Raw genomic sequence first — 27459 nt, 5'->3', positions numbered from 1 at the left:
TTCACTGTCCCTCAGACTGCTGGAGGGCCGCCACATACTGTGCTCCTCTCACTGACCACCAATGAAAGAGGTGCCCCTTCCTGAAGTGCGGCAGGGGGCCGGATAAATGGTCTCAGGGGCTGCATGCACGGGCGTAGTTTGGGGACGCCTGGTTTAGATGGTACCAAGTTTCAGTCTCTGGTCCACTGCACTCACCAAAACTGGGTATTTTCATAAACACCAGCAAGAAATGTGCTAACAAACTCACTTCCGCAGCACGAATATTTACACTAAGTAGGGTAAAAAAAAAAAAAAAAAAAAAAAACTTGGGTAGTCTCATATCAAATCCTCTGGCAGAGTTATTCCCAAACAGGAGATGAATTCCACAGCACTGCAGGATTCCTGATGTGGCACTCTGATCTACTCCCTACCTCTGCTGTCTCCCCTGGGACCTGAAACCTGGCCAGGATGATCTAGAGTGTTTCTGGACAGCAGTCACTTTCAACTACATGACTGATAATTTCAGAAAGCAAGTCAAAGACACCTAACAAAACATTAGAAAAGAACATCCAGTCCATGCTTAGGCTGTAAGGTGTTGAGAACCACCTAACTACAAGTTGACCAACCTCCATGTTCTTAGGCACCTTCCCCATGGATTTTTGTATTATTTATTCCCATTTCTAGGACATAAGGAGCTGGACCAGTATTTGGTGACCACACCAGACCCTCTGACAGGTTCTCTGAACACTTTAAGTTGGCATCTTCAATTGGCATATTGAAATAAATTCTCCCTAGGTGACAAAACTAAGTGGAACAGGATTAGAATCTGGCCTCTAGCCTAGAGCATGCCCTTGTAAGCACTGCCACACAGCCAAAGGAACCCACACAAAATCTACACCATGAAGCCTCCCTTAAAAATGGCCAGGTTATCAGAATATGTATTTTCTAATTTTTAGTATGAACCCACAGGCATAGTACTTAAAAGGATTAGAGATTTTAAAGACATTTTACTTGAGGGAATTATCAGTGAGCATCATCTATTTGCAGACTGGGTTAAGCTAAGGGTCTTATAAATACCCGAGAACTTATAAACTAAAGCAAAACTAGACAGAAATTTACACAAAGACAATTATTTAAGACCTTTATTAACAGGTGCTTGCAGTTTGTTGACTTTTTTGAAAAAATCAAGTTGTAAACTTTTATTACAAATTAAAAATGAAGTTCTTAAAAATCTCAACTTGACCAGATATGAAACAATTTAAAAACCTTTAAAGGCGTATTGAGAAAAACCAGGCTTTTTTAAAAAACATGTTTGTTATTACCAAAAAGAGACATCTTTAGGTAAAAATAATAAAAACCCCATGCTGCATAGATAATGCAGATAGTTCTATTTATCTGGTCAACGGGCAAAAGCAAGCACTTAAGGTCTTCAGCTCCAATCTTTTGTTCATTTCTTATTGCTGGAATTTCTTATTTCTTCTTGTTGGATGACTAAACTGTAAAGAAAAAAAAAACAAAGATGATCACGTAGAATTCATGGTAATCTTCATTTAGTGTATTACATGCTCTAGTTTCCATTACTTATATATTGGGAGACATTAACAGATCTTTTGCCACCTAGCAAATCACCTCTGGTTGAATGCTAATTTCGGAGGGAACGACAATCATACACCTCTCAGTATCATGCAAAAAGCTGAATGAAAATGAATCCCTTAATTCTGGAAGGTTAACAAAAACAAGTGAGCTGGTAACAAGAACATAAATGTATCATGCGGTCTGCCAGAGAATTATTATTATTAACCTACAGTTTGAATAAACCAACAAAAAACAACTACAGATGATTACAGTGGCTCATGCCTGTAGTTCCAGCACTTTGGGAGGCCGAGATGGGTGGATTACCCGAGGTCAAGAGTTCAAGACCAGCCTGACCAACATGGAGAAACCCCATCTCTAGTAAAAATGCAGAAAATTAGCTGGGCGTGGTGGCTCATGCCTGTAATCCCAGCTACTCGGGCGGCTGAGGCAGGAGAATTACTTGAACCAGGGAAGCAGAGGTGGCAGTGAACTGAGATCACGCCATTGCATTCCTGCCTGGACAAGAGCGAAACTCCAGTCTCAAAAAAAAAAAAAGATTTTATCAATGTTGCCACTTTACCCAAACAGACTGTTTGTCACCATATAGGTTCATTCTAATAGCTATCCTACTTCTTTTATTAAATAATGTATAAGTAACAATGTTAATCAACATTTCTCAGAATACAGCTAGGAAAACTTTTCTCAGCTTACTGGTCAAATCATAAAGTTCAGAAAAGTTGATAGAAAGCTCTAATAGTTCAAAATACTCATGAGAATATAGGTCTCCAGTGTCAGAATTGAGAACTAGCTGAAGGGTGGCCAAATATGATTCTGATACTCAATACGCCTAAAAGGAAATATTTAGGTAATTAAGAATAGGGCAGAACACAATGTAAATAACATGGCTTTCATTATCTGACAGAATTGAGTTTTCCCCACTCCTGCATTAATAAAATGAAACAGATACCATTCACGACTGCCATAAATGGTGGTCATCCAGGCTTGCTTACCCGGATGATGGTAGAGATGGTAAGCCGGCATTTACTCAGCCCCGCCCTGCTCAGCCTCGGGAGCGGACGAATTCTCAGCTGGTGGATCGGCTGCTTTTGTCTCTTTGCCATCTTGTGGTTTAGGGTTTTCTGGGCGTCTGCGTCGGTAATTGAAGTTGCGGCGGTACCGACGTTGAGGTGGCTGCTGACCTTGGGTCTCATCTCCTTGATTTTCTTTGTCCTCCTCATTGCCGTCCTCTCTAGGCTGTCTTTGGCGAGGAGGGCCCCTGCGGTGAATGTTGTTAAACTTAAGAGTGATAAAACCTCTTCTCTTCAACACACCCAGCAGTGTTACCACTTTGGTTCACGCAACTAACTCATCGTGCCCAGCCTGTTCTCTGTACCAAGCGGTCTGTAGGCAATTTGTGTAAGGAGATGGAGTATAAATCGGAAGATGACTTTTAAAAACTGGTTTTAATGGACCAGCAAACTTTTGTTCATAGCATTACAAAATGAATCCTGAAATAGCTAACAGTAAGCAAATGCCATCAACATTAGCTGTCATTCTAAAAGATCAAAATGGGCTAAGTGGTAACCAAATTTGTAAACAGTATAACCTTTACAGATGAACAACTGCTAAAAACGTATGTGTTCGAAACCCAGCATGTTCAAAACCAAAGATGTCCCCTTCATAAAAGTAACAGTACACAGCAGGTGTCCCCCAACTTTTTACACAGTGGGCCACTTCACTGTCCCTCAGACCGTTGGAGGGCCGCCACACACTGTGCTCCTCTCACTGACCACAAAGAGGTGCCCCTTCCTGAAGTGCGGCGGGGGCCCGGATAAATGGCCTCAGGGGGCTGCAGTTTGGGGACGCCTGGTATACAGCAACCATTTGTCATTAGAGAAATGCAAGCTAAAAATCACAATGAAATACTGTATCACTCCCACTAAAATGGTAATGTATGTAAGACAGAAAATAACTAGTATTCGTAAGGATGTGGGGAAACTGGAGCCCTCATACATTGCTAGGGGGAATGTAAAATGGTGCAGCGAGCTGTGGAAAACAGTTTGGCAGCTTCTCAAAAGGGTAAACAGAGCTAGCATAGGACCCAACAATTCCATTCCTAGGTCTATGAACCCAAGAGCTTATCCACATAACTGTACAGACATTACATAAATATTCACAATAGCCGAGAAGTTTAAGTACAAATATCCATGGAGCTGAGGCATACACAAAACATGGCACACGATACAAAGGAGTGTGATTTGGCCATAAAAAGGAATCAAGCACTGGTCTATGCTACGACAGGAAAAGCCACGAATATATAAAGTGCTAAAAATGAAAGCCAGACACAAAAAGCTACATAATGTATGATTCATTACATTTATATGAAATGTCCAGAATAAGTAAGTTTAAAAAGATAAACAGTGGCCAGGGCCTGGGGCAAAGTGGAATGAAGAGTGACTGCTAATGGATACAGGTTTTCCTGGAGTGATGAACATATTCTGGGATTAGTGCTTGCAGTTGTTCTACTTTGTAAATATACTAAAAGCCTCTGAGTTGTACACTTTTTTACAAAATAAAGCTGAGGCAGTACATCCCAACCATGTATCCTCAGTGTCCTGAAACTGAAGTCTTTTCAGGAGTTTTTTTTTTAAAAGCAGTCCTATGGTAACTCACTTTGTCACTCAGGTTAGAGTCCAATGGCATGATCAGGCTCTTGGATTCAAATATTCCCAACTCAGCCTTCTGTATAGTTGGGATGTAGACTCAGGCCACCATGCCCAGCTTTTTTGGTGGTGGTGGGGAGCGGGGGGGTGGGCAGGTAGAGTAGAGATAGGGTCTTGCTACATTGCCCAGGTTGGTCTTGAACAGGCATGAACCACAGCACTAGACCTAAAGGATCTTTTTCTTTTTTTTTCTCTTTTTTTTTTTTTTTTTTTTTTTTTTTGGAGAATCTTGCTTTGTTGCCCAGGCTCAAGTGATCTTCCCACTTGAGTAGCCTGGAGTGTAGACAGACAAGCCCCCCCACACCTCATTAATGGCTGATTTTTATTACAGATGAGGTCTTACTATGTTTATGTTGCTCAGGCTGGTCTTGAATTCCAGAGCTCAAGCTATCCTCCCCTCCTTGGCCTCCCAAAGTGCTGGGATTACAGGCTTGAGCCTTTTAATCACCAAGAGAAAGATACTAAATTTTGGGATTCTCTCTCTCTCTCTCTTTTTTTTTTTTGTGAGACGGAGTTTCGCTCTTGTTTCCCAGGTTGGAGTGCAATGGCGCGATCTCGGCTCACTGCAACCTCCGCCTCCTGGGTTCAGGCAATTCTCCTGCCTCAGCCTCCTGAGTAGCTGGGATTACAGGCACGCGCCACCATGCCCAGCTAATTTTTTCTATTTTTAGTAGAGACGGGGTTTCACCATGTTGACCAGGATGGTCTCGATCTCTCGACCTCGTGATCCACCCACCTCGGCCTCCCAAAGTGCTGGGATTACAGGCTTGAGCCACCGCGCCCGGCCAAATTTTGGGATTTTCTTTCCCCCAGTGCTCAGAAAGGCCTTTCCTCCACCCATACTCTCAGCACTCCAAAAAACCCCAGGACTTTTCTATCTATCAGTCATCATGGGCTGTAATTCACATTTGTACACTGTAAAACCCTTTCCCCACATCTTTTGGAACTTATAATGAATTTTCAACAAAATTGCTCTGACTTTCCTTTGCAACCCTCAAGTGGTGACTTCTGTTCTAACCTCTTATTGTGGCTTCTAAATTGATTCTCCCAGTTTCTAAAAACTGTAGGCTTCTCATTTTATTTTGGATTCTGTTTCATTTACCATCTTTTTCAGTTATTATTAAGGTCCAAGGGTAACAGTTTCTAATAACCTGGGCTTTAAGACTGACCTCCCAGTCCAGTTGTTTTATACCTGGGTTTTCTCAATTATACCACACAACTTCCCAATTAGGTACCTTCCTATTTTTCCTAGTTAATTCCTTGTTGTTTTCTCATTCTTAATCTAGGACCTGTAATACAGTGATCCCATGACGTATTCATCTCACTCCCACGCTGGGCATAGTGGCTCACACCTGTAATCCTAGCACTTTGGGGGGATCACTTGAGGCCAGGAGTTCAAGACTGCTTGTATAACACAGTATTAACTCCACAAAAATAAAATAAAAGCTCCTCACTTTCCCCTTTCTCCCCTCTTTATCCAAGTATAAAGTCCAATATTAATTGTATGGCTAATCCCTACCCCAGTGTCTTCATTTGGATAAACCAATGCCAGACAAATCCAACTCTGTCCAACCTGAGCCTGATGCTCAAATGGCTAGAAAAACAGAGCCAAGCTGGGTCAACTCCCTTCTAATTTTTGATTATTATCCTATTATTATAAATCTACCATCTCTATTTTCTCTTCTAGAGGATTCACATCTTTGTCCCAAACTTTTCAAACTTCTTCTTTCTTCTTTTGACTCAACGAAGCAACCAAAGGCTTCCATGTCTTTCCATTAATATGTGTGTGCTCATGTATTCTCATCTCTTACACATGAAAACATCAGGTTCCTAACAAAAGGAGAACATTTCACATGTGGGCAAAATCCCATCCTCTCTGAAGAAGAATAGTTCCAGTAGTCACTTTCCTGCCATCACCTGGAGACCATTATTCTAAGTGCTGTAACTCAGGAATGGAAAACCAAACATCATATGTTCTCACTGATATGTGGGGGCTAAGCTATGAGGATGCAAAGGCGTAAGAATGACACAATGGAGGCCGGGAGCAGTGGCTTAAGCCTGTAATCCCAGCACTTTGGGAGGCCAAGGCGGGTGGATCACAAGGTCAAGAGATCGAGACCATCCTGGCCAACATGGTGAAACCCCGTCGCTACTAAAAACACAAGAATTAACTGGGCATGGTGGCGCGTGCCTGTAGTCCCAGCTACTTGGGAGGCTGAGACAGGAGAATTGCTTGAACCCAGGAGGAGATTGCAGTGAGCCGAGATTGTGCCACTGCACTCTAGTCTGATGCCTGGCGACAGAACAAGACTCTCTCTCCCCCCATCCCCAAAAATAAATAAATAAAAATAAAAACCGATCTGACTTCAACATCCAGCATCTGACTAACACAATCTCCTGGCAGAAAACTGAATTAGATATCTTCAATTGTGGTAGTCATCAGTTAGGACCCCAGCTCTTTTAACTGAAAACTCAGGACAGGACACATATTAATAAGAATAAGAATGATGACACAAATAAGAATGACATCATCTGCTTTTGCAAAACTCTCAATATACATATGCTGACAAATACATGTATTACAACATCAACTAGATTCCCTAGTTCCAAAAACTCCACTAAGTGCTCCAAAACCTACACACAGAAACCCCTTCTTATAGGCTCACAGTATGTTTTGGACATGTTGGATACTTGGAGAATAATAAACTTGACAATTATTTGGGGATTTAAAAGTTGCAATTGAAGTGATCAGTTACGATGCATTATTTTACTGGTTTGATTCTTCAAAAGTACCTATCAACTTTTAGGGATGACCTATGAAAACTCAATGGTTCAATATGAAACCCTTAGAAAAACAACTATTACACCATTCTATCCTACCACCACGGGACTGGAAATACTGCCTCAAAGTCTACCACAGCATATACTAAAATATACTTGGCTCATGGGACTTTTGCTTGATTACTCTAATAATTACATCTATTAATAGGATTTCTAATGCCCACCCAAGCAGATAGATTAGTTGTCTACCCCCAACTCAAAAAAAGGGGTAAATACTTAAAACTGAGAAGTAATTTAGTGGAAGATTACGTATGTCATTTCAAGTGGAAACACTTACTGTGGAGTGCTCGCTAGTGCCACAGTACAATGCAGGTACTCCTAATGCTTTCCTTTCTCCCTACCAAGGAGGCAGGTTTAAAAGATGTGGTTTAAAATATTCTCTTAATCTGTTCAGGGACAGAAAATTTGAAATTCCAAACCCTCATTATTAAAAAAAAAATTATGTATAAAGCAGACCTCATCTATACAAGCTGTTTTTAACAAGTGCCAGCAAAGAAGATTCAAATATATTCTCAAAGATAACTGACTTCAGGTTCACCTCTTAGGCATCTGATGAAAGAAAACATGAAGTGTTAACAGAAAAATGAGTCAAGAAGTCTGCAGGAGAGGCATGAGGTTTGAGGAAATTTTAATAGAAACACGTTGATGTGGACCATACCTGCGGAATCGTGGTCTATATCCCCGATACATATTCTGCCTCACTGGTCTACCTTGTTCTCCTGCACCCTGGTTGTCAGCACCCTGAAAAAGATAATGGAAATCAAGCCAACTGTATCAGTAACATAATAAAAAACACAATGCAATAAATCCAAATCTGAGTTAAAAACAAACAAACAAAAAAAACAGACCATCTAGTGTGACTCCACTACAAATTAATCCTTTTGGGTCTTACTAGGAATCAAAGGTGCTTTCTATAAGATTAACAGCTCTAAACAGTCCTACCAGAATTTATCACATTGCTGTTGCTGATGACGAAACTTACCTCCATCACTTCTCCCTGCACAGGAGGGTTGGAATATTGTGGTCGACGCCCATAGGGTCTCCGCATGTAGTAAGGTGGGAACCTTCGCCTGCGGTAGGGCCGGCGTTGTTGGGCCTGGCCTTCGGGAGCACTCTCTGATCCCTCGTTCTTTTCCCCACTCTCACTATTCTGGTAATTTTGCTGGTAATTGCGTGGAGGACCCCTACGACGTGGATAGCGTCTATAATGGTTACGGTCTGCTGCATATTTACTGCCTTGAACTGGAACGCCACCAGGACCTGTAACATTTGCTGCCTCCGCACCCTACAAAAGCCATTACATATTGATAGTGACAAAGGAAATCAGAACACTTTCAACAAATTTCAAACAAAGCAAAAAACAAAATGAAGTTAAGGAAAAAAAGGGGGGAGGGTGTTTGCGTGGCCAGGGATGCATAGCAATGACTAAATTATCAGTTCCTCACTGTTCTGAAGAGATTGCTCTCTAACTGCAGCCAGAACATTAGGCTTGATGCACCTATGTTCATGAGGTCACCTGAACATATCCATCCACATTAGAGCCACCATCCTAATGGATGAGACCTCCAAAATATTTCCATACTGAAGTCAAACCTTTACACAGAAAGCATCCTCACCTTTTCTCCTTCAACAACATCAAACTCCACAGTCTCTCCATCTCCTACACTGCGAAGGTACTTCCTGGGGTTATTCTTCTTTATGGCAGTCTAGTAATATCACATTCCAAAAATAGATTAACAGGGGAGAATAATGTGCTTTTTCATTTAAAATGTACCAGAGTCAATATTATTTTAGGTTGGATATACACTTAAGATTTGCTTTAAATAAGACCAAACCATCAATAAAGTTAGGAAAGCGGGGACCACGCTATCCCCAACTTCAACCAAAATACTCCAATCGTACAAGGCCCCAACATTTTAGCACTATTCACAAAACTAAAACGAGTAATTTAACACTCAAGACAGACACAGCATTTTAAAACCTGCTTTTTGCAAAAGCATTATATGTAACTTTAAAACGATTGAGGATATCCACCTATCCCCTAAAGACTGCACTTAATAGTAGAAGGTGGCCCCACACTGGGTCAGTTTAGATGACAGGCGAGTTTGGTTTTGCATGCTTCAAAGCTGACCAAACCAACTTTGTCCCTGTGTTACCATACCAAACTCAATTACAAATAATGTCAACCAAAATCCTTCCAATCTGTCTGGTAATACTTCAGTGGAAATGCAGTTAGCATGTATTAACTATGTCATTCTTTATATTATCTGACTGCATGGAACTGTTAGTTATCACTTCCCCAGAATTCAATAAATCTTGTATTAGAGACTTGTTGCTTCTGCTTCTCCAGACTGTTAGGAGAAGGGAGGAAGAGTAACGTTTCATGTTTCCATGAAATTTTTTTTGCAACATTCTTTCACTTATTACCTACTCAATTTCATTATGACAGAGGATATGTGAAGCACTGTTAATCCCATTTTACAGATAACGTAACAGGCTTTAAAGTTAGGTGACTTGCCCAAAGTCACACAGGTAGTAAGGGGAATTTCTAAACCCAGGTATTGGGACTCCAAATCCATGTTCATTACAAATCCCAGCTATATCCATTACAGGATCATTCATGCATTCCCATTGCAGAGGAAGCAGGACAACCAACGAATCTGAGGCCAATTAAGCGAAGCTGCCCAGAACTGCAGTCTCCTTGATACATCACTAAGACTTGAGCAGCCAGTCCCAAGAAACAACTACATGAAGAAACCACTTCCCCAAAAAAATGAAAGCATATTGGTGACACCTTGTGAATCGGTACAACTGGGTGAGTTGCGTTAAATAATTGATCTAATTGATCTCATCTGTCATCTAAACTGTCACATAATTTTCATTACCTTTCATATATAGCCAACTATCAATTACCTGCAGTCATAGGGGATAGCAGAAGTATGGATAATTAAAATCCCAAGTCTTTATTTTCAACAACATTTCCACCCCCTGCCCCAACCCCAAACTTAGGGGTTGCCAACAGGCAACAAGACTGATAAACTTTGCTGTCTCTTTTTCCTAAGTCTACATATTCTTTTGAACATGCAGAAGAGGCATAAGGAATAGATAAGTAGTGTTCACCCAAACAAGAATGCCAATTTTATAAAACATTTGCTTTAAAATAACATTTTGTCTGAAGTAGTCCTGTATTTATTTGCATTTAGAATTTAAATGTTTCCATAACTACATTTGACTCTAACTGATTGGGTTTTAGTTGTACTAAAAATTGATATAGCTTCCTCCTTGATTGTCACTGAATGCTGTATAGGATATTTCAGTGAGCTACAAAGCACCAACCCATGACAGTCCTTCCTATGAAACATGCTGCTATGTAAGGTAGTATCTAATTAAATATGAGTATGGAAATTGACATTAGGTCTTTTGATTTCTGGATTATAGTACAAAAAAGTACTAAGGGTCTCAAATTAGTTTTAGGGTCTCAAATTAATTTTAATATAAGTTGACAATACCAACAGTCTTAGTAAGAAAACTAAACACACGTATTTTTCTTACCCATTTCATATCTGGGAGGGTAAGTACATTCAGTGCAGTCTGTAACATACCTAAATTTGAGGTACTAACATACCTCATGCAGTGGTTTACTTTAGCAGTAATCTTAATTCCTGAATGTCCATTTTCCTTAAATGATATTTGAGGAGAAAGTCAGTATGTAGTATTCATCCTATGTTAATAGTGTTCTCTTCCCAAAACACTGGAAGCCAATCTAAAAATTATTTAACGAGCAGCTGCCAATCTTGTCACACTGCCTCTCATTTAACCTTAAACTAGTGATGATTTTTTCATTTTTGAAGCCAGCCTAAACTCTCCAAGGGTTTTTTTTTTTTTTTTTAATTTAAAGTGGTTTAGAATAAGTACAAGGCTCTTTATGCTACTTTTCAAGTATTCACTGCAATTACTGTTTTGCAGGTCTACCTTATTTACCCATGATTATGGAGATTTGTCCCTACAGGTAGACCGAAAAGCTCTGAAAGCTTCTTGCCAAAGTTTGTGTATTTATAGCAACATCATTTGTTCAACTTTAGAATCATGGAGTCATTTGTTCATTTGAAATTAGGTATAAATATTTAGTGCAATGAGTTTGACTCAACATTTGAGAAAGCCACAGCTGTTAACAAAATTCCAGTTTGAAATGTCTAAGAGAATTAAGTGGACTCTAACACAATGTTTCAATGTATACATCTGAAGCATGCTACTACTCCTGAAGTAGGTAAATAAACTGGTAGTTGGACTTAACCTTTCACAAGGAACCAAAGTTGGGAACATCTAACCTTTTCTTCTCAAAATCCTTGAATCAGAAGTGCAAATATCTATCTACACGAGCACTCACCTGGTGTACAAATACATCTTCCTTGGTGTCATTCCTGCAAGACAGAACCAAGTTGAAAAAGTCAGAAAATGAAACACATCTCATGTTGCCAAAGATTAATTTTCTCAGAGACTTTCTGGCTGCCAACTAGCTACCAGGAAATTTGGCAAATCAAAAGACACAAGCCACCATGCTCTCTGCTTTAAAGACTTAAGCTGTTGCAAATAATTGTAACCTCACTACCTGTAAGATAGCCCCCCAAAAAATCTAAGAAATCAAAGTGTGACCTCCTGAGCCGTAATTAAGAGGGTAGCAGTGACTAGCAACATATTCTGCCCCTCCTTATCCCATTAAACATTAACTGTTCTAGCACACCCTCCTCTTACCTCTAGAGCACAGTTATCAACAGAAGATCAGTAATTACATTCTCACTTTATCCTCAATCACTTCCTCTTCACCATTTCCAACTACCAACTTTCCTTGAGATCATAAAAATGAGCAGAATGCCACCTCCCCACAAAGAATGTACAACACAAAGAATGAAACCTCATGTAAACTGTGGACTTTGGGTGATAAGGTATGTTTGAATGTAGGAAAAGCCCAACCAGTTAGTTATAAAAAAGCTACTCCACAAGCCCAGACCAGGACTGATGAAGGTTCAGACCAAGGGGCCATGTATGAGAAGGTATTTATTTGAGATCTCTTTTTGAGGCAAAATGAGAAAGACAGTGCAGATTAACTGGATGTCAAAAGTGGAGAATAATCTGACTTTGTAGCCTGGAGATTGAGATTAAGATGATAATACTAGGAGCAAGAACCACTACTGGAGAATAAAACGGATTTCCAGGCCTGTAGCATCCTGCCTCGCCTTCTTTATTCCATCAGGTCAGAATAAAAAAAAGCTCAATAGTAGCTCTAGTGTTTAATGAGAAAGGGAACAAAGATTATAATGAACTAGACAAATTGGCTTACTATTAGCTTCCTGCTGAACTAAGGAGCAATATATGCAAAGGATCCACACAAAATCAATTATAATTCAGCTGGGCGGTCACCTGAGGTCGGGAGTTCAAGACCGCCTGACCAACATGGTAAAACCTCGTCTTAAAAAAAATAATTCTGATCTGTAAATTACAATGAAATACCCTAGAGCTTGACTGTAATGAATACATTTTAAATAATCCTGCTAACTCCATTTTGCCCACCCTGAGCTACGTAGGGCATTCTGTTCTGAGAGCTTCTGGTCTGAGACACCTGGCATCTTTGTAATCAATTTTCTAAGAAACAGGGCCGGCACTAAAAGGGGACTCTCAACAAACTCAGAGCGTGGTGCTTCTGTTTAAACTCGCTCAGGTATAACAATAACTTGGATTATTAAATGAACATTTCTAACTTATGGGAAAAGGACAATTAAAAAAATGGAACAGGAAGACGAAGACTATGTAAAAGTTACTTGAGGCAAATGACTGAAAATCGACCTTTCAAGCTATATGATTAGGTATGCCTAGGGAAATGATGGCTGTACACAATGTCCATCTGTCCATAGTTCCACAGGCACCACAAAAACAGATTGCAGCCATCATTTATTAGTTCTGCTCTCCAGCATGACTGAATTTCAAACTCTAAGGCTCTAAGGGGAAATACAATTTAAAAAATGGTAGAGTATGATAAATAAAGGCAGGCAAAGTCTAGAATAGTGATTTTCAATGGGGGCAATAAATCCCCCTGCAGAGCACTTAAAGTTTTTCCAGGCCAGGTGCAGTAGCTCATGCCTGTACTCCCACCCAGCACTTTGGGAGGCCAAGGTGGGAGGATCACTGAAGCCAGGAGTTTGAGAGACCAGCCTGGCCAATATCACAAAACCCCGTCTCTACTATAAGTGCAAAAAATTAGCCAGGCATGGCAGCACGTGCCTGTAGTCCCAGCTACTCTGGAGAGTGAGGCAGGAGAACTGCATGAATCTGGGAGGCAGAGGTTGCAGCAAGCTGCTGCACTCCACCCTGGGCGACAGAATGAGACTCTTAACTCAAAAAACAACAACAACAACAACAACAACAACAACTTTTCCAAAGATAGGGAGCACTATTTGCATTAATGGAAGTGGGGGTATTAGTTGCTGGAAGACTATCTAAAGATTTGGTATAGAATGCAAATTTGTTTATTATCTGAGTCGTGTATGTATTTCTGTACTGTTTAACACGCATTAAATTCACTAAAAATACAACTTCCATGGAGAATTTTTCATTATTGATAATGCTACTCATGGTATCTGGATAATACATCATTTATCAATCCATTTTGTGTTGGCATTGACTGTTACGCCTTCTAATGTAGTTACAAACAGGTATTCACATTATCAGTATCATCATATTCTGAAATAAAAAGTAAAAGTAGTTTATAAATTTACTTCAGGGTTATAAAAGGAATATTAGAAAATTTTACCAAAACAACAATTTTCTTAAAAATAGCACATGAGTTAGGCTGGTGTGGTGGCTCATGCCTGTAATCCCAGCACTTGGCATACCAAGGTATGAGAATTTCTTGAAGCCAAGAGTTTGAGACCTGCCTGGGCAATGTGGTGAGACCCTGTATCTACAGAAAAATAATTAGCCGGGCTCCCACTCAAGTCCAGGAATTGAGGGTGCAGTGAGCTCTAATCATGCCATAGCACTCCATCCTGGGTAACAGAGCAAGACCCTGTCTCTGAACAGAGAAAGTACAAGGCTGGGATTACACACATGGTAATGTCACTCCTGCAAAAACAGGAAGGTGTTTTGTGGGTACAAAGATAGATACGTGAAACCAATATAGTTCACTGATCAATGTCATGACAGAAAAAATAGTACTCCAAAAGGAATAGCCAGGGCCTCAAGCTCAAGATATTTATTGAAAACATCAATTACAATAAAAATACTGCAACATTAAAAAGAGTGATTTGTTGAACCACTGCTTTAAATGTATGGATCTGCTTTGAATTTGCAACCAGTCAGAATTTTCTAGTTTAAATTGGAAGAGTCATAACAAAGGAGAGCCTCAAATATTAGACGGCTGCAGTGCAGCTTTCTGGGTGCAGGTGTCACTGCTCTCCTAGCTACCACTATTCTTTTTTCAGTTTTTCTCTCAGGTGCTTGCTGGGAAATTAACACTGAAACTGACCCTTTTCTAGCTCTAGCTCCCCCATCTACTTATAGAAATAAGGAATATTCTAAAAATAAAAGTTATACAGTAGTAAAGATAATCCAAAAAGAAAATTTCAAGTCTAAATGGCACAGGGTAGTTAGAGAGGAAAAGGATGGAGAAAGAAAACCGTGACTAAAGATGAGAGGTATGAATAAGCTGTCAAGTTCCTACAGGCTTAAGCTAGGACAATCAGGCCCTGAACTCCAAATTTGGATAAAGTATTTCTTTGTATTCTTCTCGACCACCTACAAAATGTGAAGCATACATAGGTACAATTAGACTTGCAGGACAGAGGAGTGTCCTCTATCGCTTTCTTTTAATTAGAAATAAAAAATATTCCTCTAAATGTGGTTCTGGTGCTGCTGCCCTGTATATATGTAACAATATAGAACCCACCCCCGCCAACAAATTTTGCTTCTTGTGAATATTATTCGTTGGGTTAGTATGACTGTCTATAATATTTCCCATTTATATTATTATATTGGAGAAAACTTTTTAAATCATTTTCTATTGCTAAAAAAGTGGAAACTTAAATATGGTGTTAAAAATGGAAATATATGCGATATTTACATTATTAAACCCCTCTGTAGATCTAAGAAAGCAAGAAAGAAAAAACAGTACTCATTTATTTTTTTTTCGGAGAGTCTTACTCTGTCGCCCAGGCTGGAGTGCAGTGGCAATCTTGGCTCACTGCAACCTGTCTTCCGGGTTCAAGTTCTCGCACTTCAGCCAGGAGGAGCTGGGATTACAGGTGTGCACCACCATGCCCTGCTATATTTTTAGTCTTGATTCAACTATTAACAGCTCTGAAACCAGAAAAGTCTTTAAGCTTTCCCTAATGTCAAAACATTTTGTTAAAAGCCTCATTGGCTTTTTTACCCGCAAAATGAGAAAAACTATACTAAACATTTAATAACTTACTAAGGTAGGCATTCAAATCTTCTCAGTATTTATTGGGCATTTATTACTGATATTAGCTAGCTTTGAAAATTAAAATCTAATTACACCCTCTCCTATACTAGTCTATCCGTATTGGTAAGGGTCTTAAAAACAGACAAAATGCAACTCAAAACATGAAAACAAAGGCAAAAAAACGTTAACTTCCCTGGAAAACTTTTTAATAACTCAAAAGACAATTACAGCTTGCCTGACAGTCTGCTTGCCATAGGAACTAAAAATCCCAGCAGTTGCTTTCCAGGGCCCAATCCATCCAAACTGGAGGATGCTACTCCAGCATGTTCACCATGTTTGACCACCCTCCCACTCCTAAAACACAACTATCTTTATTCTAGCTGTATTATCTATCCACATAAAAGATAGGCTAATTTTTTTGGGGGGGCCAATCCACAGTACTGCCTTAAATAAGGCTTATTATACATAACTTTATCCATTAACTAAATGCTCTTATACTTCTACTTTGTTGCAGATTACCATACCAAGTCAGTTTAACACTTTAATTCACTTAACTGCATACACTAATTTATAATCCTGTGGTTGTAAAAACTCCAGGATTTAGCATCTATATGCTCCATAACCTAAAGCAACCAGATACCAATTCCCAAGCCTTGCAGATGACTGTAAGATAATAACCCCCACTTATCATTGTATTTCTTCTCTATTAAACACCCTTGGACAGGCACGGTGGCTCACCCCTGTAATCCTAGCCCTTTGAGAAGCAAGGCAGGCAAATCACAAGGTCAGGAGTTTGAGACCAGCCTGGGCTACAGAATGAGACTCCAACTCAAAAAAAAAAAAAAAAAAAAGAAAAAAGAAAAGAAAAGAAAAGAAGAAAAAAAAAAAGGGCAGCAGTTATTATCTTGCAGGCCATATTAAAAAAGAGATTCAGTGAGATAAGGTATAATGTTCTCTCCTTTAATTCTTTGCCTCCCAATATTAGGAATTAAGCAAGTCCTTTTATTTGTAAAGCTGACCTACATGCTAAACCAGAACTTTTCACAATCCTAAACTTCACAAGTAGATAGTGAAAGGCCAAAAGCTTTTCAAATCTGGGGAGCCAGGAGTTAGCTAGCACACAAGAGCCCCAGTGACATACTTTGATCATTTAAGAGTCTTTCCATGGCTCTAAAAATAATCACCCTAAGAAATTATCTGTAACTATGTGAACAATCAAATTGAAGATGACTAGGGTCTATTTCAGAGAGAGCGTTAACAGCAGTTGGTGAACACTAACTCCAGAGTCAGAAAACTGAGATCCATTCCTGACTGCCACTTATCAGCTATGCTTACCGGGTGGAGGTGGGGCAAGTAATAAATTCTTTGTGCCTCAGAGTGACAGTTCCTACACCCCAAAGGCCCCCCCCTTTTTTTTTTTTGAGACAGAGTCTTGCTCCATTGGCTGGTTGGAGTGCAGTGGCGCAATCTCCACTCACTGCAACCTCTGCCTCCTCGGTCAAGGCAATTCTCCTGCCTCAGCCTCACAAGTAACTGGGATTACAGGTGTGCACCACCGCACCAGCTAATTTTTATATTTTTACTAGAGATGAGGTTTCACCAAGTTGGCCAGGATAGTCTCGATCTCTTGACCTAGTGATTCGCCGGCCTTGGCCTCCCCAAAGTGCTGAGATTACAGACATGGTCCACCAAGCCTGGCCTACATCAAAGGTTTTTACAGATTAAGTGACTTGGCTCATCTTAAGCATTTAAAATAGACCCTTTTAAAATAATAGTATAAATAAGCATTTAAAATAGACCCATTTAAAATAATAGTATAAATACTTGTTAGCTACATGTATTTTCACCAATGTTTGAAAGAAGTCACCTATTATACACACATAGAATCCCCACAAGGGAGCCCCCACCCCAATGGGATACTAAACCTGATAGGCATGACTGAAGAGAGACAGCTAAACCTTTCCCTGGCTTGGTTTATTACATCTTCCTAGACCATGCGTAATGAACTCAAATGCATACACAAAGGCCAGGTGAGAAGGGAAGTCAGCAACCTAAGACAACTAAGCATGACAGGCCATGGTAAAAAAAAAAAAAAAGGCATACCCCACCTAAATGTGGTGAAAATATTGCCAGGCAGTTTTTATTTATGTGGAAATACACGCCCCCAAAGCTAGCTAAAGTTCAGATCTTAATATAATACTCTGGACTACTTGGTGTTACCGCCTGAATTATAATGTTAGTAATTAATCCAAATTCCTTTTAACAACACTGTACTGTCCAATCAAAGCATCTGGGAGTAGTTTTAGCCAGTAGGTCACAAATTTGTAACTTTTGCTCCAAATATTAATTTTAACATTTTGAATACTCTAGAACAAAAATATTCCTATTCTGGTCACCATAAACTGTTAATTCATGGTAATCTTTGGTGAATTTGGGTCATTCCTCAACCACTAATAAAATCTGACAGTGATGGGAGGGAGCTAATAAACCCCTCTAGTCACATTCTCCAATTATCTTTTGTAGACACAGCTCACAAAGGAATAACTCAATGAATTTCTCAGAATTTCCAGATCACATAGTCTAACAAAATAAAGCCAAAACTTCCGCTATTTTAAAAAGCTCTATGCTCAGGTTATTTAGCACCTTCTACCCAATATAATCATCAGGGAGAAACCCTTTAATGAATCAATTCTAACAAGGTTGTAACAACTCAGAGGTGGTAATTCCGGCTGGAATAAACACATTTACAATGAAATTGTCTTTAAAGACAAAAAATTTACATAAAATAACTGAAAATACTGTGGCTGGGTGTGGTGGCTCACACCTGCAATTCCAACACGTTGGGAGGCCAACACAGGCAAATCACCTGAGATGGGGAGTTCAAGACCAGCATGACCAACATGGAGAAACCCCATCTCTTCTAAAATTAGAAAATTAGCTAGGTGTGGTGGTGTATGCCTGTCATCCCAACTACCTGAGAGGTGGAGGCAGGAGAATCACTCGAACCTGAGACGTGGGGGCTGTGGTGAGCCCACCACTGCACTCCAGCCTGGACAACAACAACATCTTCAATCCTAGAATATATAATCCAGCGCATCCAAAAACTGCAATTAAAAGTTGTCTTAGCAGTCATCCCAAACACTGCACCCTCTCCTTTATACAGAAAACAGCACATGTAATGTGTCAGTCTGTCTCCTTTCCTCTTAAGAAACAGGTGCCTCCAGCCAAGAAGTCTATTTGTTCTACTACACTACATGAACTACATATAGAACCAACTGCTGGCTTCCAAACTGATTTCTTTTAACACATATTTTCCTTAATTAAAGCAAACCTTCTCTGTATTTAATTGGAGTCAGATTTTACAGCATCTTATCAAAAAGTCTCAGAATCATTAAAACAACCAGTTCAGAAGGATAAAGAACATTTTAACCAGTCAATTTGACAAAATAATTGAGGTTAGGACAGACCAAACAAAAGACCATCAAAAGCCAATTCACAATTTGCCCTGGAGGATGACCAATTGAGTTGATTCCAATTCACAACAGAGAGATTCAATGAATGGCACCTCATGAAATACTTAAGTAAAGAATTACTCTTACTTTGGATAAAACTTGATTTTTAAAATTGTGGGCCAGGCGCTGTGGCTCAAGCCTGTAATCCCAGTACTTTGGGAGGCTGAGGCGGGTGGATCACGAGGTCAAGAGATCGAGACCATCCTGGTCAACATGGTGAAACCCCGTCTCTACTAAAAATACAAAAATCAGCTGGGCATGGTGGCGCATGCCTGTAATCCCAGCTACTCAGGAGGCTGAGGCAGGAGAATTGCCCGAACCCAGGAGGTGGAGGCTGCGGTGAGCCGAGATCGCGCCATTGCACTCTAGCCTGGGTAGCAAGAGTGAAACTCCGTCTCAAAAAAAAAAAAAAAAAAAAAAGTGGTAACTTACGCCACTTAACAAAATGCAGCGAAACAAGGCACACACTAAAACTTCTTAAATACACACAAAACTGCAACCTATCCACTGAAAAGGTTGCAAATCTGCACACCAAAGTTACCATTACATTGGGTCAAGGGTTAAAAGCAGTGATTTTGAATGTATGGCCCATATTATCATTCTTGCTAAAAATGTACCCAGACCTAGGCAAGCACACTTAAATTTGAAAACCACTGGTTTAAGGGTTAAGACTAGTTCGGAGACAGAAATACAAACTAAAACACTAGTAAGTTCAGAGACATCAGTTAATAAGCCATCAGCATAGCATACCAATCATATATAAGCATTCCCTTCCTTCCTTGCTAATAAGCCATTATCAAAAAATTAATGAAAAACGTAGTTTCAGCCACAACAGTGGCAACAGTATAGAAGGTTGGAAAATTCTAAGACTTTGGAAGAAACAAAACGTTTTCCCACAATTGCAAAAGTAGAGAATAGACCATCAAATGCTTGTCTCTTACTCAGTGTTTCCACAATAATGTATGATTGATTAATGAACGGTTTTTCATCAAGCGATGATTATGTCTGTCCTTAAGCCTGATTTCGTCCATTTGCTGTCCATTCCACAAACATTCTTAATTGTTCTTTTAATCATCTGTTTAGGTCTTCTACAGCAAGAGAATGTTGAGATGGCACTATGTACCATACCTATGAAGCCAAGATTGCTGCTGGCATACCCAGGGCTCTACAACCATGTAACTGCTCTACTAGCCTTGGCAGCCATCTTGAAAATGATGCCCGGCTCACAAGGGAGCCCATGGAATCCAGTGTACTGCACATCACCAGCAAGAACCCGAAGTCCTAAAGATGTTGCCTGCAGCTTTGCCTTCAAGCAAGAACAACAATGTCAAGTTACCAGGGACTATGGCCACTCTAAATAAGCTACAGCCAGAAATCTAATAGAAATCGATTTAATCAGTATAATTTTAGGACAAGGAAGAATGAAAAATAAGAACTGAAGAAAGCAAAGAACCATTTTCTTGCAGATGTATGATTTATTCTATGAGCAAATAAAAACAGGTTCTCTCTGGTACTAATATAAAATTTATCTAAGGTATTACAATGAAAGTGAAACAAAGGCAACACAATCTCTCGGTAAAGGTGACAAAACCTCATATACTTGACACGTCAAATCTTACCCCCAAAATGTTAGCAAGGTGTAACTATCCGATGTCAGTGGATCACACTCTCAAACACCGAGTTCAATAAAGTAGAAAAGGGTAACAAGGATAAAAACGTACAGGACCGTAGTTTCCCGTTTACCCTGTTAAGGCATGGCTCATTCACTCTGCTTGCCTTTTAAATTGCTTTGTACTGTAACGAAGCCTTTGAAGTTGGCTTCAAATTAACATTTAGCTACAAAACAAAGACCTTCTCTAGATCCACTAATCCCTCCAGTCGTCAAGGAACATTAAAAAAAAAAAAAAAAATCAAACTAATACACCAGAGGTAGTAAACGCCCTTCAGAACAGGGCTGTGGACTGGGGCTTCCCAAGCGCCGAGAGGCCGACAGAGCAGGTAACAAGCGAGACGGTGGGACCGAGGCTTCAGGGCCCGGGAGCTCACCTGTTGATGAAACCATATCCGTTCCTTACATTGAACCATTTTACTGTTCCCAAAACCTTCGTTGCTGGAAAAGAAAACAAAGCAAAACAAGCCGCGATTACCACCTATCCTTTTCCAAAGCCGCCCGGCTTCAGTATCCGGTCCCTCGCACGCTGCCAGCGCGGCCACCTGACAGCCCTTTATCTCCACCTCCCGGGTGCCGGGCCACGCCGCCGCCGCACACGTGGGTGAGTCTGAAGCCGCGGGGCACTCCAGGGCAGGCCCGGGGCGCGGGCCCAGGATGGGTGTGTGCGCAGGCCGCGGGCGGAGAGCACGTGAGGGAAGGGGAAGCCGCCCCGGCCCACTCCGGCCTGCGTAGGCGGTGCGCCGCGCCCTCCGAGCACACGCGGAAGGGAGCTGGGTGGGGGAGACGCGAACAACGGCGTGCGGGCCAGAGCGCACGAGGCCGGTCGGCGGGGAGGGGACCCCGTCGCACACGCGGTTGGCGGCCGCGCGGCCGCAGGGGGAGGGGCGCGCGTCCGCGCGGGGTCCACAGGGGGCGCGGGAGGCAGCGCGCGCGCGCCTGCCGGGCGGGCCCCCGTGTGAGTGAGTGGGGAGGGCTGGGGGAGGGGCGGCCGCGCGCCGCGGAGTCGGTCCCCGCCGGCCGCGCGCCCGCCGGCTCGCCCTGCTCAGGCTAACGGTTCCGCTGCCAGGCTTCCCGAGGGCCCCACCCCCGTCCCCGTCCGGCCCTCACCGATGACCTTCTTGTCCCCGCCGGCAGGCGCCGCCGATGTGAGGCCGCCCGGGCCACCGCTCCCTGCGCCGCTGCCCGTAGTGCCGGGCTTGGTGTCGGCGGCGCTGAGGGCGGGGGCGGCGGGGGGGGCGGCGGGCGGCTGCTGGGTCTCGGCCTCGCTGCTCATGGTTGCGGTGATGGTGACTGGGGCCGGCTGCGGCAGCTACGGCTCCTCCCGGGATGTGATGGTAACTAGGCCGGCGGCGGCGGTGGGGCTGCTCAGGGCTCTCTGGGGTCCGCTCTCCGCTCCCGCTACCGATCGAACTAGCGAGAATGGCGGGACAGGCGGGATAAGCCCTACGATCGACCCGCCCCAGGCATTGTTAACTGGCCAGTGCTGCTGTCAATCTGCCCACCTGACCCCAATTCCTGGCTTCTACTGGATAATATTTTATCAGTCCTCCACTCTCATTGGCCCTTTGGCGGCTAATTCAGCCGACCTACAACCGTTCCTGCCTCCGCCGGCCGCCATAGAGACCGGAACTAGAATTAGAGTAGTCGGCCACAAAAACCATAGAGTACCCGAGAGGACGGGCAGAGAGAACGTGACTTCCACGAGGCAGCCGCTGGGCTGGCGGGCCCCACGTTCAGGGTTGTGTCCCTGCTGAAGAAAAGGCACGCCCGAATGCTGGACAGGAATTACCCGGCCGGACCCGGGATTGGAAGGGGGCCCGGCTACGTATTAGCCCTTCGTAAAAAGAAGGCTTCCCTCCCTGCCTGCTCCAAATACAGTCCTTGTGATCTGAGAACATTACTGCGGGCATAGAGTCTTTTCTTTAATGGCCGTGTTGTGGCGGCACAGCCGAGGGTTTCTGGAATTGCCTTAAACGTACGCGTTTGAGGAGCTTACGCTTTTGTCGGAGCAGTCACCTTGGAGGGACCACGCAGGCTCAGACAGCCTGGGCTCAGCATGTTTAGCACGTTTAAGGCGAGGGTGTGCTCCATGGGGACCTGCCTTCTGATCCGTTTTACCAGGCATACATATATATTTTTTAAAAAGTGTCTTCGAGTGTTCATGTCTTTTTCTACTGGCCACAAATCAGATTTAATTCAAGTCACATTTATTGAACAAGCTAGCCTGTTTGGTTTTTCCATTTTATTATGACAACAGCCATGTGATAGAAGAATTACTATCCACGTTTCACAAACGATAAAATTGAGGCTGCCACCTGATGTTATTGAAGTCCTCCACCCACCGTCTTTCGTTCTTTTTTAAGCGTCTACTATCGGCTGGGGATGGAATAGTTCGCGAGTCAGTTTCTGCCTTCTGATGGAGGCAGGAATTTAAACAGCTAGCACTGGAAATACTCGAGAGCTGCAAAAGCACGAAGTATAGAGCCGGGCGTGGTGGTTCACGCCTGTAATCCAAGCACTTTGGAGGCCAAGGCGGGTGTTGAGGTCGGGAGTTCAAGACTAGCCTGACCAACGTGGTGAAACCCCGTCTTTAAAAAAATAAAAAATAAATAAAAAGAAAAAAAAAAAAGCAGGAAGTATTTTGGGAGTGGAAGCAGGGAGAAGGTGGAGGGCTGACTTTCCGCGCACAGAGTACAGGCGAGAAGAGATGGGATCTCGGGAAATGCAAGACAGGTAGTTCAGTAAGGCTCCAATGTGGCATTGGGTTGCAGAGGTGGGCAGGGTCACTTAGGTATATTTAATTGGAAATATATCCTAAGGGCAAGCGTGAGAAGAGCAATTTTAGAGTCCTAAGTATGGAGGGGCATCTTTTTAAAAATGGCTGCTGAGTGGAGAATGGGTTGCAAAGGGGCAAGGAATGGAAGCAGAGAAAGCAGTTAGGAGGCTAGTGCAGTATCCTTTACCCCTACCGGTGCCGTCTAAGCCTGTCAATTCCACCTCCTAAAGGCCGTCCTGAGTCAGTTCTAAACTCTGTAAATGTCAATTCAGAGTCTTTTCATTCCTACTGTCACTACTCTAGGCCATCATCAACAGTTGCTTAGAGCAAGGAGTAGGGAAACCTTTTTCTGTGAGAGCCAAATAGTTAATAATTTAAGCTTGGCTGACCATATGGTTCTGACTTACCACTCAGGTTTGGAGCTTGAAAACAGCCCTAATTTTTACATGACACGAATCTTTACATATTTTCAACTATTTAAACATTTTTAAAAACCATTCGTATTCTTAGCTCATGAGCCACAGAAAAACAGAATGCAGCCGGCTGATCCCTAGCATAGAGCACTGCTGTGGGCTCTAACCTCACCTCTCTACCTCCTTCTTATTCTAATATTCCCCAGCACAACAGCCAGAAAGTTCTTTTGAGAACATCTATCTGATCGTGACATTGTCTTACTTAAAATCTTCCAGTGACTACCATTACCCTTAGGGTAGTCCAGATTCCTTAATGTGGTTTACTGGACCCTCTGACTTCTAAGAAGTCTTAGAGTCTCTTTTGCATTCCCTGTCCAACCTTGCAGGTGCTAGTAACTACTGGCTGCAAGATACTGCAGGAGCAGAGGAGCAAGCAGCTGAATTCTATGACAGTAGAACTTGGTTAAAAGTGTTGCTTCCACTTATCAGATGACAAGGGAGATGGTGAAATACTACAAGGGCCCTACAGTATAGACACTTGCAGCTCTCTAGCCAAGTAAACATGCTTCAGAGGACACTGTAGAGAAAGGACTGTCATCTAGTGGAGTCCTTTAGGCACTGTTTCCTTTGGAGTATCACATACGATTCTACATAAAACACTTTAACCTTTCTCCTTCTTCTTTGCTGATTAATTCTTCATCCTCTAGGTCTTGGCTCAGATGCTACTAGGTTAAGAATCCTTCCCATCCTAACACACTGTATTGCTCTAATTAAATCTGTCCCACCAAACTGTGACTTCCTTGGGCATCTAACTTAGTACCTGACACATAATACCTTTAAACATTTGTTAAATGAGTGACATGGTGTAGAAAATGAATTGAAAAGGGTACTGGCAGCAGAAAGGTCATCTGGGCAGCTGTGCCAGTAATCCAGGTGAAAAAGGCTTTCAGCAGCAACAACGTGTATGGAGAGTGGATGGATTCCACAGCTGCTATTCATGTATTCCAGCTCCAGATGACTTTGAATGTTAAAATCTTTCCTCAAAAGGCAGTTCTGCCAACACTGAGGCCATTTAAAAGCATGTCCTATAGCAGGCGTCCCCAAACTACGGCCCCGGGCCGCATGCGGCCCCCTGAGGCCATTTATCCGCACTTCAGGAAGGGGCACCTCTTTCATTGGTGGTCAGTGAGAAGAGCACAGTATGTGACGGCCCTCCAATGGTCTGAGGGACAGTGAACTGGCCCGCTGTGTAAGAAGTTTGGGGACGCCTGTCCTATAGGCTTGAAAGCTTTTCTCCAGTTACAAAGGCACTTAGTAAACATTGCAGCAGCACCTCTAAGAATAAGTGAGCAACCTCACTATGTAACTGCTTTGAAGGGATGGCTTCTCAAGCAAAAATACAAATTGTGTAACATCTGTCTTTTCTATGTTACTTTAAAAAGTATCATTACTTACTCATCCAATTACTTCATTCAGCTCTCTCTTCTTGCTCAGTGAGCTTGAGGATGAGCTGTTTAAGAAACTAGTTTGCAGCCAGGCATGGTGGTTCACGCCTCAGCACTCTGAGGCAGAGGCAGAGGCAGGCGGATCACTTGAGGGCAGGGGTTCAAAACCAGATCAGCCAACATCGCAAAACCCCATCTCTACTAAAAGTACAAAAAGTAGCTGGATATAGTGGCATGTGCCTGTAATCCCAGCTACTTGGGAGGCTGAGGCGGGAGAGTCACTTGAACCTGGGAGGCAGAGGTTGCAGTGAGCTGAGATTGTGCCACTGCACTCCAGCCTGCGTGACACAGTGAAACTGTGTCTCAAAAAATAATGATAATAATTTTCTTGTAGCCACCTCTCTACAAGCAGCACCAACAGTTCATGACAAGTTTCATCTCCTGTTCTAAAGCAGGAGAGTGCCACTCCAGAGCTCTGCCAGTCCCCCTGCCATCCTGGGAGCTCACACCACCCAGCTGTCCGTGGTGGCTACCGTGCAGACAATTCCGGTGCCTACCTTTAAGTGATGTGATGGGCAAGGGATTCATCTCAAGTATCTTCTCTGCAAAGGAACTTTTACCTTGTACCCCCAACAGACTATGGCTTAAGAACTTAATTCCCTCTTTCTAGAAAGTCCTCGCCACCATGTTGATCTGGCGAATCCAGCCTGTCAATACTTACCTCAAGCATCACCTCTTCTGAGAAGCCTTTTTTTCCCTCTTCCTCTCATACCACTATCATTCATGCAACAAATATTTATTCAGTGTCTATTACATACCAGAAGCTCACCTCTTCCAGGAGTTGGGGACAACAGCAGTTATATTAAAAAGCAAACAAAACAGACCAAATGTATTGTAAGGGCTCACATTCTAATACCACCTTGCACTGAAACTGTCCTGTTGCCTTTCACAAGTATGGGCCACATCTTAGCTTCAGGGCCTAAGGACAGAGACTGGCATAGAATGTAGGTGCCAGGTGTAAGGGAATTCAACTGAACAGCCCATCACAAGACTGTCAGCTCCAGATCACAGCTGTTCACCCTCCTTCCCATCTCTTTACAATCCCATCCTAGTTACTTAAAAATCTCTCCTCTGCTAGATGACAGTCCTTTCTCTACAATGTCCTCTGAAGTATGTTTACTTGGCTAGAGAGTTGCAAATGTCTCTCCTGTAGGGCCCTTATCAACATCTCCTTCGCAATCTGATACACTGAAACAACACTTTTAACCAAGTTCTATTGTCATAGAATTCAGCTGTTTGCTACCTTTGCTCCTGTAGTATCCTACTGCTGGTAGTTATGAGGCATCCACATCCACAAGACAGGAGAAAGCAAGTAAGAAAGAGCACCCAGAAAGTCCCTCATGAAAGAAACATCAGGGAACTTTCTTCTTAGCCTCTTCAAGAAAGATGGGGTCTCACTCTGTCACCCAGGCTGGAGTGCAGTGGCACAATTTCAGCTCACTGCAACCTCGCCTCGCCCAGGTTCAAGCGATTCTTGTGCCTCAAGCCACCAGAGTAGCTGGGATTACAGGCACATGCCCCATGCCCAGCTAATTTTTGTATTTTTAGTAGAGATGGGATTTCACCATCTTGGCCAGGCAGGTCTTAAACTCCTGGCCTTAAGTGATCCGCCCATTCCCGCCTCCCAAAGTGCTGGGATTTACAGGTGTGAACCACTGTACCCAGTCCCCAAATGAACATTTTCTAAGGCATGTTACTGTTTATTACAAATCAACTTCATATCCACTCTCTTATTTGACTCTTTCAAGGATGTTCTGAGGTAGGTAGATAGGTCAAGTTAGTGACCCTTTCCCCGTGGGCTCCATCCAGAATTAACCAAATTGAACCTACTGGGAACATCCTTGGAACAAGTAGTACTGTAAAGTCCTGGGGCTTTGGCTTCTTTGCCCATCAGCTTTAACCCAAGAGAGTTAGGTTTACTACAACTGCTTGCAAGTCAGAGCCATCAACGATACACAACAAAAGGGCTCTGGTCCATGCCGCCTCTGAGGAGTGCCAGTCCTCCTAG

At 42.4% G+C, this 27459-nt stretch overlaps 1 protein-coding gene across 2 annotated transcripts; it reads right to left on the bottom strand.

Moving 5' to 3' along the window:
* Window positions 1–1093: 1093 nt before the first annotated feature.
* Window positions 1094–22177, bottom strand: YBX1 (Y-box binding protein 1). Of its 2 annotated transcripts, XM_039474575.2 has the most exons (8): window positions 21865–22177; window positions 21132–21195; window positions 11506–11539; window positions 8735–8824; window positions 8101–8403; window positions 7777–7859; window positions 2565–2830; window positions 1094–1475 (listed from the first exon to the last, which is right to left on the bottom strand). In XM_039474575.2, the coding sequence occupies exons 1-7, from the start codon at window positions 22028–22030 to the stop codon at window positions 2596–2598; spliced, it is 975 nt and encodes a 324-aa protein (XP_039330509.1). In that variant the 5' UTR covers window positions 22031–22177; the 3' UTR covers window positions 1094–1475; window positions 2565–2595. The 2 variants fall into 2 exon arrangements, with proteins under 2 accessions (XP_039330509.1, XP_039330510.1); XM_039474576.2 differs by lacking the exon at window positions 8735–8824.
* Between the last annotated feature and the right edge of the window lie 5282 nt (window positions 22178–27459).

The sequence above is a fragment of the Saimiri boliviensis genome, chromosome 11, assembly GCF_048565385.1.
Source record: "Saimiri boliviensis isolate mSaiBol1 chromosome 11, mSaiBol1.pri, whole genome shotgun sequence".
NCBI lineage: Eukaryota > Metazoa > Chordata > Mammalia > Primates > Cebidae > Saimiri > Saimiri boliviensis.
Note: the sequence above shows the minus strand (reverse complement) of the source record. Positions and strands in the feature narration are given on the sequence as shown.